This window comes from Crocuta crocuta, unplaced genomic scaffold, assembly GCF_008692635.1.
Source record: "Crocuta crocuta isolate KB4526 unplaced genomic scaffold, BGI_CrCroc_1.0 scaffold337, whole genome shotgun sequence".
In the NCBI taxonomy this organism is placed as follows: domain Eukaryota; kingdom Metazoa; phylum Chordata; class Mammalia; order Carnivora; family Hyaenidae; genus Crocuta; species Crocuta crocuta.
The window spans coordinates 1,298,591-1,317,055 of record NW_027528873.1 but is presented as its reverse complement, the minus strand read 5'-3'; the positions used below and the strand labels follow the sequence as shown (position 1 = coordinate 1,317,055).

The window sequence follows — 18,465 nt, the reverse complement described above, 5'->3', positions numbered from 1 at the left end:
CACTGAGATGCCCAACAGAACTTTGCGGCTCCTAAAATCTATCTTTTTGTTTCTTTTAATGTTTGTTTATTTTTAAGAGTGAGAGGGAGCATGAGTGGGGAAGGGACAGAGAGGGAGACACAGGATCCAAAGCAGGCTCCAGGCTCTGTGCTGACAGCTCAGAGCCTGACACGGAGCTGGAACTTAAGAACCGCGAGATCATGACCTGGGTCAAAGTTGGACACTCAATTGACTGAACCACCCAGGCGCCCCTAAAACGGATATTTTTAATAATTTTAATTCTGGGTCATGAATCTTCGTGACCAGAAGACCTTAAAAAATAATAAGGGAAAAGATTTTGGGAGGGCGGAGAAGTACAGAAAGGATAAAGAAGGGGAGGAAAACAGTCAAAAGCAAAGATTTGGCACTGTTAGTGATAGTGCTGTCATAGTAGCATCAGGGTAATTTGTTCCTTTTTTGTCTTGAGAGATTTCTTTAGTATCTACAGGCAATTGGATATGGAGAGTAATCCTTTTATATATATTTTGTCTATTGCCTAAATTATTAATCTTTAAGCTATTATATTTAATACTATTCCACTAATGAAAACTATTGTATAAATTATATTTTTTTCAAGCATTTTAACACTGAAAATTCACTCAAATTACCTTTTCAAACACACTTTAGTAACTTAAATGTTTTATTTTGAGAGAGAGAGAGAGAGAGAGTAGATGAGCAGGCGAGCAGCAGGGAGAGGGAGAGAGAGAATCCCAAGCAGGCTCCATCCTATCAGCACAGAGCCCAGTGTGGGGCTTGATCTCACCATTTGTGAGATCATGACCTGAGCCGAAAGCAAGAGTTGGACACCTACCTGACTGAGACACCCAGTCATCCCAAGAAATAACTCTCTATTAAAAACACCCCTATTAATAATTATACATTAAGGCCTTATGTATGAGTCATCTGGAATTATATAATTATGCTTACTTCCATTCTTTTTAGTCTGCTAATTTTGTCAGAAATAAGCTTAATTTTACTTATGTATATAAAAATTCATATTAAAAAGCTTTGGAGAAAAAGTTCCATTATTCAGAAGACAAGGAAATTATGTTCAAGAGGGTGTTTTTTCTCTTTTTATGTTAAAGTTGATTCTTTTCTCCCTTTGTAATTATAGCAGGAAGAAGCAGAATGGGAAAGCATAAATGTCCTTTTGATGATGCATGGCTTAAAACCTTTATCTCTAGTCAAAAGACCTGATCTTAAAGGTAATCAGATCCTATTCTTGCTCATTAGAGTAAAAAAAAATTACTTTTCCTTTTAAAACTTTTTATCTTAAAATTTTTTTGCCTTTTATTTTTATTATCTGTGTTACATTCCAAAAATGTAGATCTCATCATTTTTGACAAACAGTCATCACAGAAGATGAGGCAGAATTTGAAAACATTGGTGGAAGAAACAACACGTCAGCAGAACATGATCCAGGAGCTCATAGAAACTAATCAGAAGCTTAAGTAAGAAAATGGAAAAAAATCTCTTTTGAGCTGTTTGTATATAAGTGGTATGCATTCTAAACATAATTTTCTTGAAAAGAATCTTGAATTTTCATTTTCTACTTTTACTAAATATTAAGTTTAAAAATATTTTTGATAAATCTTTCAGTAATAGCTTACTTTAGGTACATAATTAGTGCCCTACATTTCTTATATTGGTTTGTGTTATATGATAGAAATTTTAAGAATGCAAAGACATTTTAGAAATTCCTTATGTTGTTAGATGGGTATGTTTGTTGATGTGATTTACTCTTCTTACTGAGGGAAGGAATTGTGTGTCTGTTACTAGAAATGAACTTCAGCAAGAACAGAGCCGAACAGCCGAGCAGGAACAACGAGCTAATGACTTGGAACAAATTATGGAGTGTGTGAAATCCAAAATTGATGAATTGGAGGATGAATCCCTAAATAGGGTTTGCCAGCAACAGAATAAAATAAAAGATCTTGAAAAGGAGCATAAAGCTTTACAGGTACTGATTGTGTGTTTTCTTATGTGATGGCCCTGAACAGCTCATTATGGTCACAGGTGGCTTCTGTGTTGTTGCTTAATTCAGTGGATTTTATCTTCCTGACCTATCCCTGCTGGCTTCTTAAAATTCTTTCTTTGGTTTCCAGAATATCCTTTCCTCTGGTTTTCCTTCTTTAGTTCCTTTGCTGGTTCTTATCTCTCTATCCTCTTAGTGCTAGCACTCCCTAGTACTCATTTCTTAGATCTTTTATCTTTCCTGTATATTCTGACTCAGATGTTCAGTCTAATTCATAGCATAAATTCATTTGTAATTTAAATCTATAGCCCAGGCACCTTCCCTTAATTCCATACTGATACCTTGCAGCCTAATTGATATCTCTACTGGATGTCTAATAGATATCTAGAATTTTACGTGTCTAGAAAGGAATTCCTGAATTTCTTCCCAAACCTTTTTATTTTTTTTTTAGTCTCCACTCCAGTCCAGGTCACCTTCATTTCTCTTCTACCCCTTTGTTGGTCTCTCTTGTTTCCACCCTTGCCTTTTCAGTGTGCTTTCAACACAGTAGCTCAGAAGCCTCTGATGGCTTTACTTTTTCTTTAGAGGAAAATCAAAAAGTCTTACCGTGGCTTCTGAGGTCTGACATATGTGGCTCCCTGTTACCTTCTGATTCCATCTAGTGTACCCCTTGCTTACTCTCCAGCCACACCCATGTTCTTGCTCTTCCTTGAACATTTTCCTTGATCATCCTCACCTCAGGGCCTTTGTACATTTTGTTCTTTCTTTTCCCTTTGCCCTGCATGCTTTTTTCTCTCTCCTTTCTCAGTGTCACCAAGAGCTAGCTGCATGGCTTATTCTCTCTGTCCTTTCTTAGATGTCACCATCTCTCAGGGATTCCTTTCTTGACTACTTTACTTAGAGTTGCCAATCCCATCCACCACACATCATACTCCTTCCTTGATTTATGTTTTATCCATAGTTCTTACCACTGTCCAACATCCTAACATACTATATACTTTGTTTTGTTTATATATCTCCCACTGTTAGAATGTAAGCTCTGTGAAGGCAAATATTTTTGTCTATTTTGTTCAGGCTCAAAGAGTACTTCTTTTATTAATAGGAGTAGATGCTCAAATATTTGTTACTGAATTAAATTTAGGTAACATTTTTATGGAATATCCTTTGTGATTATTATAAGTTTGGTTACTTTTCTTTTTATAAAAATAGCAGTATTTTAACACTGAATGCTTAATTCCTCAATTTTAAAAAAATGTTATTTTCTTAAAAAAATTTTTTTTACTGTTTGTTTATTTTTGAGGGAGAGAGAGAAAGAATGTGAGCAAGGGGAGGGTCAGAGACAGGGAGACACAGAATCGGAAGCAGGCTCCAGGCTCTGAGCTGTCAGCACAGAGTCCACAGAGCCTGATGCAAGGCATGAACCCACAGACCTGAGCCAAAGTCGAATGCTCAAGCCTGCATTTTATTTTATTTTTAAATGTTTATTTATTTATTTTGAGAGAGAGCACATGGGTGAGTGCAGGGGAAGGACAAAGAGAGGGGGAATCCCAAGCAGGCTCCATGCCCAGTGCTGAGTCCCATGCAGGGCTCAATACCACGTTCATGAGGTCACGACCTGAGCCATAATCAAAAGTTGGCTGCTTAACTGACTGACCCAAGAACCCCTATTTGAGAGTCTCTTATGATTTCCTCTCTTTCTATTTTTATCGTCCTTTCTTTTTCCTTCCCTTTTGTTTCTTAAATTCTACATATGAGTGAAATCATATGATGTTTGTCTTTCTCTGACTTATTTCACATAGCATAATACACTCTGGTTCCATCCATGTTTTTGCAAATGGCAAGATTTCATTCTTTTGATCTCCGAGTAATATTCCATTATATACATATGCCATATTTTCTTTATTCATCAGTTGATATTTTGGCTCCTTTCATAATTTGGCTATTGTTGATAGCACTGCTATAAAACATTAGGGTGCATATGCCCCTTCAAATCAGCATTTTTGTATCCTTTGGATAAATACCCAGTAGTGCAGTTGCACTAATTTTTGCAGAACCTCCATACTGTTTCCCAGAGTGGCTGCACCAGTTTGCGTTCCCACCAGCAGTGCAAAAGAGATCCTCTTTCTCCGCATCCTCGCCAACATGTGCTGTTGCCTGAGTTGTTGATGTTAGCGATTCTGACAGGTGTGAGGTGGTATCTCACTGTGATCTTGGTCTTTTTTGTACTTGTTGAGGGCTGATTTGTATCCCAGTATATGCTCTATTCTGGGGAATGTTCCATGTGTACTCATGAAGAATGTGTATTCCATTGCTTCAGGATGAAATGTTCTGAATGTATCTGTTAAGTCCATTCAGTCCAGTGTTTCACTCAAGCCATTGTTTCCTTGTTGGTTTTCTTTTTAGATGATCTGTCCATTGCTTAGATGATCTGTCCATTGCTGTAAGTGGGGTGTTGAAGTCCCCTACTGTTGTATTATTATCAATGAGTTTCTGTATGTTTGTGATTAATTGATTTATATGTTTGGGTGCCTCCACGTTGGAATAGAGTATTCAAGTCCCATGCTATTAGCACATTCTTGTCCATAAGATTGTTTCTGTTCGTGATTGTTTCATTTATTTGGGTGCTCGTGTATTCAGTACGTAGACATTTATAATTGTTAGCTCTTCCTGATGGATAGACCCTGTAATTCTTATATAATACCCTTCTTCATCCCTTGTTACTGTCTTTACTTTAAAGTCTGATATAAATATAGCTACTCCAGTTTTCTTTTGACTTCCGGTAGCATGATAGATATTTCTCCATCTCCTTACTTTCAATCTGAAGGTGTCCTCAGGTCTAAAATGAGTTTCTTATAGACAGCAAATAGATGGATTTTGTTTTTTTTATCCATTCTGCTACCCTGTGTCTTTTGATTGGAGCATTTAGTCCATTTACTTTGTGTTATTATTGAAAAATATGGGTTTAGAGTCATTGTGTTCTTCGTAGGATTTATGCTTATGGTGGTGTCTCTGGTACCTTGCGTTCCTTGCAACATTTCCCTTATAGTGTCCTCCTTAGGATTTCTTTTAGGGCTGGTTTAGTGGTGACGAATTCTTTCAATTTTTGTTTGTTTGGGACGACTTTTATCTCTTCTTCTGTTCTGAATGACAGGCTTGCTGGGTAGAGGATTCTTGGCTGCATATTTTTTCTGTTCATCATATTGAAGATTTCCTGACATTCCTTTCTGGCCTTCCAAGTTAGTAGGTCTGTTACCACTCTGATAGGTTTCCCTTTGTATGTTAGGGTCCTTTTATCCCTAGCTGCTTTCAGAATTCTCTCTTTGTCCTTTTATTTTGCCAGTTTCACTTTGATGGGTCGTGCAGAAGATCAATTCAGGCTACGTCTGAGGGGAGTTCTCTGTGCCTCTGGGATTTCAGTGTCTGTTTCTTTCCCCATATTGGGGAAGTTCTCAGCTACAATTTGTCCAAGGACTCCTTCAACACCTTTCCCTCTTTCCTCCACTTCTGGAATTCCTGTAATATGGATATTGTTCTGTTTGTTTGTATCACTCAGCTCTTGAACTCTCCTTTCTTGTTCCTGGATCAGTTTCTCTCTTTTTCTCGGCTTCTTTTTTTTCTATAATTGTGTCTTCTAACTCACCTATCCTCCTCTCTGCCTCTTCAATCTGTGCATTGGACACCTCTATTTTATTGTGCATCTCATTTATAGCATTTTAAAATTCATCACTAGTATTTTTAAGCTCCATAGTCATTGTAGCAGTAGTTTCTCTGATGTCTTCCATGCCTTTTTCAAGCCCAGTGATTAATTTTATGACTATTGTTCTAATTTCTTATTCAGTTATGTTGCCTATATCTGTTTTGGGCAGTACTTTAGCTGTCATTTCTTCTGGAATTTCTTTGGAGGAGAGTTCTTTGGTTTCATCATTTTGGCTAGCTTTCTGTCTCTTGTTAGTTTTAAAAGCTTGTTGTGCACTCTGCACCTGTGAGTACTGCTGTATTAAAGAAGGCTCTTTGATTGTCCAGGGCCTGTCCATTAAGGAAGTATTCTTTGAATGGTGTCTCTTGGTCTCTCTTGTTGAGACTTTGGTTATTTTATTTCCCTACTCGTATTGGTATTTGGGACTCTCCACCATGTATACTTTGGCTTGTTTCTTCAGGTAGCCCTATAAGGTTTTGGGGTTTTTTTTCCCCTTTCTCAGTGGACTCTGTTTCCTCTTCCTCACAAATTCTTGCTTTTCTGTAATGGTTCCTATGGCTTCAGGCCTTCTCCATTTGACAGATGGGGACAAGTGAGATGTACGGAGCTCCCTACTTCTCTGTATCTTGCCTGCCCTCTCCGAAATTTACCAGTTTATTTTATTATTATTAAAAAATTTTTTTTTTGGTTTTATTTAATTTTGAGACAGAGACAGAGTATGAGTGGGGAGGGGCAGAGAGAGAGGAAGACACAGAATCTGAAACAGGCTCCAGGCTCTGAGCGGTCAGCCCAGAACCTGATGCGGGGCTCGAACCCATGGACCATGAGATCATGACCTGAGCCGAAGTCGGACGCTCAACTAACAGGGCCACCCAGGCACCCCTAAAATTTACCCTTTTAAATTGTACACTTGAGGGGCACCTGGGTGGCTCCGTCGGTTAAGCGTCCGACTTAGGCTCAGGTCATGATCTTGGAGTTTGTTGGTTTGAGCCCCGTTTTGAGCTCTGTGCTGATAGCTAGCTCTGAGCCTGGTTCCTGTCTTTAGATTCTGTGTCTACCTCTCCTTCTGTCCCTCCCCTGCTCGTGCTGTTTCTCTGTCAAAAATAAATAAAATGTAAAAAAAAAAAAAAATACATATATATATGAAGTGTACACTTGAATAACATTAAATATATTCTTGTTGAGCAACTATCCACACCATACATCTATAGAACTTTTTTCATCTTCCCAAACTGAAACTTCATACTCAAGAAACAGAACTCTTCATTCATTGCTCCCCACAGCTCCTGGTAACACCATCCTACTTTCTGTTTCGTTACGGACTACTCTAGTTATTTCATATGAATGGGATCATACAGTATTTGTCCTTTCATGACTGACTTACTTCATTTTACCCTGTCTTCAAGATTTATTATTGTTGTAGCATGTTGGAGTTTTTTTTCTTTTTAGAGTGTGATAACATTCTGTTGTATGTTATACCACATTTTGTTATCCATTCATCCATCAATAGACACTAGGATTGTTTTCATCTTTTGGCTATTCTGAATAATCCTGCTATGAACGTGGATGTACAAATGTCTGTTCAAGTCTCTGCTTTCAGTTGTTTTGGTTATATACCAAGAAGTGGAATTGCTTGGTCATATGGTTGATTTGCTTATTTTTTTTGTAAAACTGCTGTATATTCTCTGCTAGTTGCTACTCCATTTTACATTTCTACCAGCAATGCACAAGATTTCTCCACATCCTTACCCACATTTGTTATTTTTGATTTTGTTGTATTTTTGATTTTAGCCATTCTAATGGGTGTGAAGTGGTATCTTATTCTGGTTTTAATTTGCATTTTCCTAATGGTCTGTGATGTTGAGCCTCTTTTAATGTGCTTATTGGTCATTTGTGTATGTTCTTTAGAGAAATGTCTATTCAAGTCCTTTCCTTGTTTTTTTTAAATTGGATTTTGTTGAGTTGTTGGAGTTGTTTATTTTGGATACTGACTCTTTCTTATCAGAGGTATTACTTGAAAATATTTTCTTTGTTGGTTGCCATTTTTACTCTGTTGATAGTGTCCATTGATACACAAACATTTTAAGTTTGGAGGAAGTCAATTTATCTATTTTTTTTCTCTTGAGCTTTTTGTGTCTTATCCAAGAAATGATTGCTAAATCCAGTGTCCTGAAGCTTTTGTCCTATGTTTTCTTCTAAGAGTTATAATTTTATCTCTTACATTTAGATCTTTGATCTGTTTTAAGTTAATTTTTGTATATGGTATTAGATAATGTCCATCTTCATTCTTTAGCATGTTGATACCCAGTTTTCCCAACATTATTTGTTGAACAAAGCCTGTTATTTTCCCTTTGAATGGTCTTAGTACCCTGGCTGAAAAAAAATTGATCAATGTATCCACAGGATTATTTCTGGGCTCTCTCTGTTCTAATCCATTGGTATATACCAGTATCACACTGTTTTGATTACTATAATTTTGTGATAAGCTTTGAAATCAGGAAGTTTAAGAACCTTAACTTTGTTCCTTGTTTAAGACTGTTTGGGCTGCGTGAGATCTCTTGAGATTCCATTTGAATTTTAGGACAGATTTTTCTGTTTCTGTAGGGAAAAATGTCATTGGAATTTTGATAGGGATTACATCAGATCTATAGATCACTTTGGGTAGGTAGTATTGACCTCTTAACAATATTAAGTTTCCAGTCTGTGAACACAGAATATATTTCCATTCATTTGTGTTGTCTTCACTTTCCTTCAGCAACCTTTTATAATTTCAGTGTATTAAGTCTTTTGTCTTCTTGGTTTATTTCTATTTTATTCTTTTTGATGCTATTGTAAATGGAATTGTTTTCTTAATTTCCCTTTTGGATTGTTCATTGTAATTGTATAGAAATGAAATTGAGTGTCTGGGTGGCTCAGCTGTGTTGAGTGTCTGACTCTTGGTCTTGACTCAGGTCATGATCTCTTGGTTTGTGGGATTGAGCCCCATGTGGGGTTCTACACCAACAGTGTGAATCGTACTTAGGATTCACTCTCTCTCCCTCTCTGCTCTTCCCTTCTGCGTGCACGCTCTCTCTCTCTCTCTCTCTCTCTCAGAATAAATAAATTGAAAAACAAATGAAATTGATTATTCTGTGTTCACTTTGTATGCTTCTGCATTGCTGAATTCATTTATTCTAACAGGTTTCTTTTTGTGGACACTTTAGGTTTTCTGCATAAAGAATCATCATCATCTGCAAACATACTTTTACCTCTTTCCAAAATGGATGCCTTTTATTTGTCTTTCTTAGCTGATTACTCTGACTAAGACTTCTAGTACTTTGTGGAATACAAGTAATGAATGCAGGCATCTTTTTCTTTTTCCTGATCTTAGAGGAGAAGCTTTCAGTCTTTCACTATTGAATATGGTGTTTACTATAGGTTTTTCATAAATGGCTTTTATTATGTTGAGATTGTTTCCTTCTGTTCCTGGTTTGTTGAATGTTTTTATTCTGAAAGGGTGTTGGATTTTGTCAAATACTTTTTCTACATCAATTGAGATAATCGTATGTTTCTTTTTTTTTTCCTTTTATTCTGTTTATGTGGTGTTGTACATTGATTTTTTTCATACGTTGAATCATTCTTGTGTTCCAGGAATAGATCTCACTTGGTCCTGTTGTACAGTCCTTTTAATTTGTTAAGGGATTTGGTTTGTTAGAGTTTTGTTGGAGATTAACTGTATTAGTGTGTTTATTTTTTAAATATTTTATTTATTTCTGAGTGAGAGCGCAAGCAGGGGGGTGGGTCAGAGAGAGAGGGAGACACAGAATCTGAAACAGGCTCCAGGCTCTGAGCTAGCTGTCAGCACAGAGCACGATGCAGGGCTCGAACCCACTAACTGTGAGATCATGATCTGAGCTGAAGTCGGACACTTAACTGACTGAGCCATCCAGACGCCCCTGCATTAGTGTGTTTAAAGGATCCTTGTTTGTGGTTCTCTTTTCTTGTGTTGTCTTGCTTGGTATCACGATAATGTTGGCCTCATAGAATGACTTAGGAGAGATACAGTTGATTTCTTATATATTGCTCTTAACACGTGCAACCTTGCAAAACTGATAATTATTTCTGGCTTCATGGCTAATGTATAGAAAGATGTTTAACTGGGACACATGTCACTTGGCTATAGAGCAACTGCCTGGCTTTCAGCTGGCAGTTGAGACACATGATCACTGGATACTGGGAGATGTTGTGATATCAAAAGCTGAGTCCCCTTTTCCCCTTGAGGCTATCTAAGTCTTCCTAAACTTGACATATGGGCAGATGAACATGTGCCTAAACAAGTCATTCTCTTCTGTAAATGGTATGTCCTAGTTAGATGCAGGTTAGATGGGGATGGAGTTTCTCACTGAGTTTAATGAAATGTGTATTAATAACAGCAGTGATGATGCTGTTGATAATGAGCTTTTAAAGGACATTGAAGGATTGAAGGTAGGGAATAAGGGAAAACCAGGCCAGTGATATTTCACTGAAGACAAGAAAGTGTCCAAGATTTATATTCCTTTGTATAAATCTTGGGGTATAGATTATTTCTTAATAATAAGTCCTGGTTAGGGACTTACTCTGAGCTTCTCATGTCCCATATTGCATGAATGCCTAAATTGATCAAATTATCTGAAATTTTGAATAATCATTGGTCACTGAATCTGAATTTTAGGGGCACCTGGGTGGCTAAGTCAGTTAAGCATCCAACTTTATTTCTGCTCAGGTCATGATCTCAAGGTCATGAGATCAAGTCCCATTTCGGGCTCTGTGGTTGGGCTCTGTGCTGGTCATGGAGCCTGCTTAAGATTCTCTCTCTCTCTCTCTCTCTCTCTCTCTCTCTCTCTTTCCTTCTCTCTCTTTCCTTCTCTCTCTCTCTTTCCTTCTCTCTCTCTCTTTCCTTCTCTCTCTCTCTCTCTCCCTCCCTCTGTTCCTCCCTAGCTCATGTGCTGCATGCAAGCTCTTTCTCAAAAAAGAAAAAAAATTAAATCCTGGTTTTTATTAACATTCTTAATATTGGTTGTTCCGTGATTATTATTTTCATCTAAATGAAATTATATGATTTTTATGGAGATTCTTGAGTTCCTTTACTTACTATCAAAACTTGAATATATCCAATTAATTATAAGTGATAGTTTCCCTATTACATTTTTTTGTGTGTGTTTATGACTTACTAATGTTCTTGGAGCTTGTACCCATGTGAATACAGTTCTTAAAGTTCTTGAATGAAGCATCTCGATAGAAGCCGTGAAACATCTTGATAGAAGCTGTGTACTATATTGTTGGGACAGCATGTCCTAGAGGTACATATCGTAATTATGTTTTTTAAAAAAATGTCTTACAGGCAAAATGTCAGCATTATAAGAAAAAACAAATGGAACAACAAGAGACCATTGCTTTTTTGCAAAAGGATATCTATAGATTAACAAAGGAGGAGGAAGAGCGCATTGTCACTCAAAACAGAGTGTTTGCTTATCTCTGCAAGAGAGTTCCTCATACCATCTTGGATAGACAGTAATGTTTCCTACATTGATATGTGTAGCTGGATTCATTATCATTGTTTTTAAAACAAATTTTATCTTGGGAGTGGTTCTATCTCTTATAAACTAGAGGAGTCTTCCTCCCTTTCTTGCCTCCTTATTTTCCCCTAAAAAATGTCATCGACTTGTTGAAGAAACTGATGATTTGTGCTGGAGAAGTTCATGCTAGATTTGTTTCCGTACTATGTCATTTAATTTATTCTTCTGTCTCCTATATTTTCTTGAAACTGGAAATTTGGGTTAAATTCAGATACAAATATTTTTGGCAGGGGTGCCTGGGTGGCTCAGTCAGTTAAGCATCTAACTCTTGGTTTTGGTTAAGGCCAAGGTCTCACAGTTGTTGGGCTCTGCACTGACAGTACAGAGCCTGCTTGGGATTCTCTCTCTACCTCTCCATTTCCTCAAATGCACCCTCTCTCTCTCAAAATAAATAAACTCTTAAAAAAGGAAAGAAAAATATTTTTGGCAAAATACTTGATAGGTGGTAATGTACGCTTCCAATTGTGATGTATCAGGAGGAAACTGTTGTCTTGTTGACTTAGACTTAGGGGTACTAAGATTGTTGGGGTTAAGTAGTAATGTGGTCCTTCCACTATAAATTCCCTGTCATCTCTTCATCTAATGGTTTCGCCCAATTGATGATTTTGCAAAATGATGATTTTTCAATTCTGCTATTCTTTTTTTCCCCCCCTCTGGAATTCTTTCATAACAAAGAAACTTTCCTATTGATGATGGGCTATTTAGTTGCCTTATGTGGTTTGTTATAAGGAAAATAGAAATAATACCGAGTTTTTTCATTTTAATTCCTACTTTTTATTTAAAAATTTTTTTTTTAGAATTTATTTTAGGAGAGAGAGAGAGAGAAAGCTAGTAGAGGAGCAGCAGAAAGAGAGGGAGAGAGTATATCAAGCAGGGGCTCGATTCCCCAAACCGTGAGATCTTCATGACCTGAGTTGGAACCCAGAGCCAGACCCTCAAACAGCTGAGCCACCCAGGCACCCCTTAATTCCCACTTTTTAGAGTAAGGAGTTGATATTATTATGATTTCCAATGATAAGCAATAAGATTTTTTTGCTTGTGGCTGTCTCTCTTTTTTCTAAAGTTGTTAAGTCATGTATTTTAATGATCAAATTACTCTGTCTTCCACTGGTGGGAACTTTTTCATGCTGATATTATATCCTTTTGACCCAACCGCATTGATCTTTGATAAATTTCTTACTTTTAGGCAGAAAGGCACATTCTGTACTTTTTTTTTCTTTTTTGCCCCAGAGAGCTTTTGGAGAGTGGACTCTGATATTTGTTAAAGCTAACACTAAACATTTAGAATTAACTAAATTAAATTTAAAATTAATTAGACATTTTTTTTAATCAGAAATGATTTTTAGAGACCACAATTTGGGTGTTGGGATTGTTTGTTGTGCTTCTAATGTTTATTAGGTTGTCATTGATTTTTGGACTTTCTAGTGAAGAGTGCAGGGAATTATATATATTTCTGAAAAAAACCAAACTACTGTTTTTTTTTTTTACATTTAAGTTAACATAACAGGATTTTTATTTAAAGTCTGATTCTACATTTATAACTTTTTTATGCTAGAAATTGTTTTTCCTAATAGTAATATGATAATTATTTATTTGCTTTATTGTATAACATATAAAAATTGTTTCAAAATAATACCAGAATTACTGCTAACAATAAGCCTACTTAATGAAATTTAAATTTCTTTGCAATTATCTTTGACATCAATAACATATTCTAGGATACAGTCAAATACAGTGTTCTAAAATATCTTGAAACATTTATTTGTGTGTTTGTGTCACCAAATTAATAGACAGTTAGGTTTATTTATTTAAATTTGTTTTCAATTTTTAGAGATTGCTTTTTTATATTCCATTTACTTTTGAATATGTAAGACATCAATATGATTCCAAAGTCAAAGCTAATGATTCATATTTAGAAAAGTTGTATTTTCATTTCTGTACCCTTGACCCTATTCCTTACCTTCCCCTATAGGTAATTTTAAATGTTTAGTGATATTTTTAGCAAATACAAGCAGTATGAATATTATATTCATATTTTTCCCCTTTTTAAGTTTATTTTTTTTTAAGTGATAGAGCACAAGCAGGGGAGGGGCAGAGAAAAAGATAGAATCTTAAGCAGGCTATGTGCTGTCAGCATGGAGCCCAAAGTGGGGCTCAATCTCATGAACTGTGAGATGACTGAGCCAAAATCAAGAGTTGGACTCTTAATCAACTGAGCCACCCAGGCACCCCCATATTTCCTCTTTGTATAAAAGGCACCATCATGGGTTTTTTTTTCACTAAATAGTATAAATGAATTATATTTTAACTAGTCTTATGTAGTTACATAGTACTAGGATTGGGGATCTTTACTAACTAGGAATTTCTATTTTACTATAAAAATAAATAAATAAAGGGGCGCCTGGGTGGCTTAGTCGGTTAAGCATCCGACTTTCGCTTAGGTCATGATCTCGCGGTTCGTGGGTTCGAGCCCCGCGTCGGGCTCTGTGCTGACTGCCAGCTCAGAGCCTGGAGCCTGTTTCAGTCTGTGACTCCCTCTCTCTCTGACCCTCCCCTGCTCATGCTGTCTCTCTCTCTCTCTCTCCTAGAAATAAATAAAACATTTTTAAAAAATAAATAAATAAATAAAAGTAAATAAATAAAGTTCTCATATAAATTAAAAACAAGACCAGATTATTTTGATAGTTATTTAAGAGATAATACACACATATATAATTTTCATCATTTAAAAGGAACAAGGACAAAAATTTTAAAAATAAATTTAAAATACCATATAGTTAGAGATAGACATAAATCTTATTCTATTAATTAAAAATTTCTCTTAATGTTTATTTTTGAGAGCAAGAGAGAGAGTGCGGAGGAGGGTTAGACAGGGAGGAAATCACAGAATCTGAAGCAGGCTTCAGGCTCTGAGCTGTCAGCAGAGAGCCCGATGTGGGGTTTTTAAACCCACAGACCGTGAGATCATGACCTGAGCCAAAGTCAGACACTTAACTGACTGAGCCACCCAGATGCTCCTACTTTTTTTTTTTTTTAAGTTTATTTCCTTGCGAGAGAGAGAGAGAAAGTGTATGAATGAGGAAGGGGCAAAAAATAAAAGAGAGAGAGATAATCCCAAGCAGGCTTTGTGCTATGAGCGTTGAGCCAAATGCCGGGCCTGATGTCACGAACCATGAGATCACGACCTGAACCAAAATCAAGAGTTGGATGCTTAACAACTGAACAACCCAGGCACCTCAACATTTTATTTTATTAGTTAATTTAATTTTAGAGAGAGTGAGCATGAGTGGGGGAGAGGAGTAGAGAGAGAGAAGAATCTTAAGCAGGCTCCATGCCAAGCATGGAGCCCAATGTGGGGCTCAGTCCTATGACCCTGGGATCACGACCTGAGCCGAAATCAAGAGTCAGATGCTCAAGCAACTGAGCCACCAAAGCATCCCTAGGGGTGAATAAATTTAAGAAAGAGGGGAGCAAAGAAAGATAGGGGTAAGGAAGAACTGGAAGAAGGAAAGAGATGATTATAGTGGGAGAAAGAGGCATATAAGAGAGGAATGAAGGAGGAAGGGGAATGAAGCCAATTTGAGTAAGTAAGAGTGTAAGAGAAAGAGAAGTATTGAGAGAATTTCTCTGCCATCTGAAGTCAAGCTAATTCAGGTGTGAATTTGTCTGATGACCTAGAGATTATTTAATTTTTAATAAAACTAATTTTCAGTTTGAGATACAGAACTTAAAAATTGTGAATTACCTCATTAGACATAGGTGAGTTGGAACCACTACAGCTATTGTTAGAAGTTACAAAGGCATTGGGCAAAACAATAAACAACATACACAAATGAGTAAAAACATGTTTCCTGCCATTATGGACTTGACAATCTAACTGGGTAGCTAGAAACATACTCAGGTAAGTAAAATATAAGGCAAATAGTGGTCTATGCTATAATGGGGGGCAAATAAAATACTAAGTGGACATGACAGAAGTAAAGATTAGTTTCCTTTGAGGAAGATGGGGATGACCAAAAAGGTTTCATGATGGAGGTAACTTATAAACTTGATTGTGAGAAACTATAGAATTTTAATAGGTAGAGGAAAGGGAAAGGTATTTTAGTTAAAGAAGTATGGTGGCAGAAAAACTGAATATATTTGAAAATAACCAGTAGTCCAAGAGGTCTGGAGCAGAGGGTGCACAAAATGATGATGGTAAGTGTCTTGGGAGATGATACGGAAAGGTGAGCTGGAACTTTGAAGGGCTCAAACTCCAGGCCAAAGAGTTTGGGTTCTGCTTACTATATAGCAGGAACGCCCCCACTCCCCAGGATTTCTGATCAAAAAATTAAACCCAGAGACAAAAAGACAAGTTACTAATCAGTCATAGTAGTCTAGGTTGGAGATTGCAAAGGCCTGCATTAAAGCCATAAGAAAGGGGAGCTGTGGCATAGATGGACAGGAATTGTCTAGACTGACTGGCTGTAGATAAAAAATAAGGAGAGGGGTCAAAGATAGCAAGATTTCAAGCTAGGTTTGGGTAAGAGGGATGGAAAATGAATTTATTTATGGACCTGTGCTTAGGTACCTTCCATCAGACTTGTAGAGATACAGACCTACAGTGAGAAGGGCCAAACTCCAGAGACCGTCCATATTTCAGATAGAGGAAAGGAGAAGAGGAGTTACCTTTGAGTGTCAGGGTAACTAAGGAACAAAAGTATTTTAGGAAAGAGAGGTGGTAAGAAGTGTTATATGCTGCCTAATCATTTTATGTGTTTGCCTTCTCACTGTCTTGCTCAGAATTCTCAGTTTGACACATAGTAAGTCTTCGCTAAAAGCTTATTGGAGGTATCTGGTAACAATCAGAATGAATGAAGTTTGCTATGAAGAAAAAGAGATGGATTTGTGGCATAAGGGAGAAGTAGGGGGTGAGAGGGTTTGTGAAGGATATAAAAGAAATTGAAGCATTTTTGCAGGTAATAGGAAAGCTGGTATGTGTTGAGATGGAGAAAGATTGAAGAGAAAGAATAATCCAGAAAGTTGTAACACTAAGAACACAATTGGCTGAATTAGGTCTTAAAAAAAAGAGATGAGTCAGTTTCCCCAGATGGGGAAATACTGTAAATTCTTGCTTTATAAAGAATGAAATGTGAAAACATAGTGCTATTTTTCTCTTGAAGGGGTTTTAACAATTGCAGCACATATATAAAAATTCCAACAGTATAAAAGTATGTAAAGTATTTTGTATCTGCTTACCCCTCCTAATTCCCACATCCCAGAGATAATCATTTTTAACTGTTGAGTTCGTGTCCTTCATAGGGTTGAACAACAGGAGCACCTTTGGCAGGTTGCATGGCTGGTTCAGTGTGTAGTAGGGCTGTCAGTTCCCTGATGAACTTTTAGCATCCTGCCCCCTCCCCAGTTAGTCGTGTGACAGCCACCATCATCCCCTAGGTTATGGTATTATCCCCCAGTTAAGAACCCGCAGAGTTGGGCGCCTGGGTAGCTCAGTTGGTTAAGCAACTGCCTGATTTTAGCTTAGGTCATGACATCAAGCCCCACATCAAGCTCCACACTGTGCCTGCTTGGGATTTTCTCTCTCCCTCTTCCTGTTCCTCTGCCCCTCCCCTACATGCACTCTCAAAAAATAAATAATAAAAACCCCACAGAGTTCTTATTCAAGATAATTACAACTTCACATACAATTATTTCTCTTTAAAACAAATAGAGTAATATTGTGTAATTGGCTCTGCAACACTACTTTAGTCCCTTATCAATTTTTATTAGGACATACAAATTTACATCTTTCTTATTGTTTCCTGTAGAACAGATGTGTCATTATTTATTGAACTTTTCCCTTATTGAGAACATTTAGATTATTTCCGGGTTTTTACTCTTGTAAATAATGATGCAGTGGACAGCTTTGTTCATTTTGAGTTACAAGCTTAAGCAAATATTTTTGTGGGAGCAATTGCTAGAGGTAGAACTGCTGGGACAAGGAAAATACTCATTTTCTATGTTGAGATGTAAAGTTCATGGTTATTTTAAAATCTGTACTTTGAAATTAATATAAAATATATGGCTTAATATAATACTTGTAAAAAATCACATACATTGTTTTAAATAAACTTGCTGGATACATTTATCACTGTAATTTGAAATTACATAGAGAGAATAGTAGTAAATGTTCCAATACGACATTTTGAAAATTAAGTTTATCTTCTGTTTTCTAGGTTGCTTTGCCTAATTGATTATTATGAATCTAAAATTAGGAAACTTCATAAACAAAGGTAAGACTAATCCTATATTACAGCTTTCAAAGTCAATTACCTAGTTATGAATCACACCAACATTTTTTATAATCTTTTGAAATTTTAAATATATTTTGAAAATCTTCCTAATATAGCTATGAATTTCTTTTTTTATAAAGATCTTGAAGACTGGATTTTACTTTTTATGTTAAAATTTATTGCATTTATTTTAAAATATGTGTATTTCACAATCACCAATATACTGGTCACAGAAGAAAAAGTATTTGTTTTTGTTTCTTGAAGTATAATTTGTTCTATATATCTAGCCATGGACAGTTACTGAGTGTATCCACAGGGTACATAGCATTCGACTAGCTGCCTAACAAAGTGCAAACTAATTAGTTTACAGATTTATAGGCGATAAAGGTAAAATATCATAGTGAAAAATCATACATGGAGTAGAACACACTTGTCACCTCTGATTAAAAAAATAAGGGTACAGATAAAGACAACGGTCTTTGACTAACCTAAAATAACTGAGGGCTATCTAAGGCCCTTGTTTCATTGTTTATAGGTGGAATAATTGTTTTAAAAAATATTTATTTGAGCACCTATCTTGTGCCATGTTGTTTTAGGTACTTAATACACCTTAATAAACATGCACATACATTCTCTACTGCATTCTCATATTCTTCCCCGAGAATAATGACTGCAGAAACAGCAAGACCAGTGGCAGGGCTGTGCTGTTGCTGATTCCTTCTAGCACCTTGGGCACTGTAAAAAAAAAAAAAAAAAGTGTGTGTGTGTGTGTGTGTGTAAGGAAAGGAAGAAGAGAAGAGAACAACTAATGACAGAGCAATTCCTTGTTTCACCTTTTCAGAAAGTAGCATTATATCAAGTAACTTCAGAGACTTCCTTATTTCCAAG

The 18,465-nt window shown here is 36.5% G+C and overlaps 1 protein-coding gene across 5 annotated transcripts in view; it reads left to right on the top strand.

The window, feature by feature from the left end:
- CEP70 (centrosomal protein 70) overlaps positions 1–18,465 on the top strand; it is an 82,086-nt gene that overhangs the window by 20,995 nt on the left and 42,626 nt on the right. For all 5 annotated transcript variants that reach the window (XR_013333317.1, XR_013333316.1, XM_077756676.1 and 2 more), the window contains exons 5-9: positions 1,154–1,244; positions 1,367–1,490; positions 1,819–1,999; positions 11,071–11,240; positions 17,521–17,577. Coding sequence is in view for 3 of the 5 variants with exons in the window: in XM_077756676.1 (XP_077612802.1) it covers positions 1,154–1,244; positions 1,367–1,490; positions 1,819–1,999; positions 11,071–11,240; positions 17,521–17,577 (623 nt within the window). In the remaining 2 variants the exon portion in view is untranslated. The remainder of the gene's footprint in view (positions 1–1,153; positions 1,245–1,366; positions 1,491–1,818; positions 2,000–11,070; positions 11,241–17,520; positions 17,578–18,465) is intronic.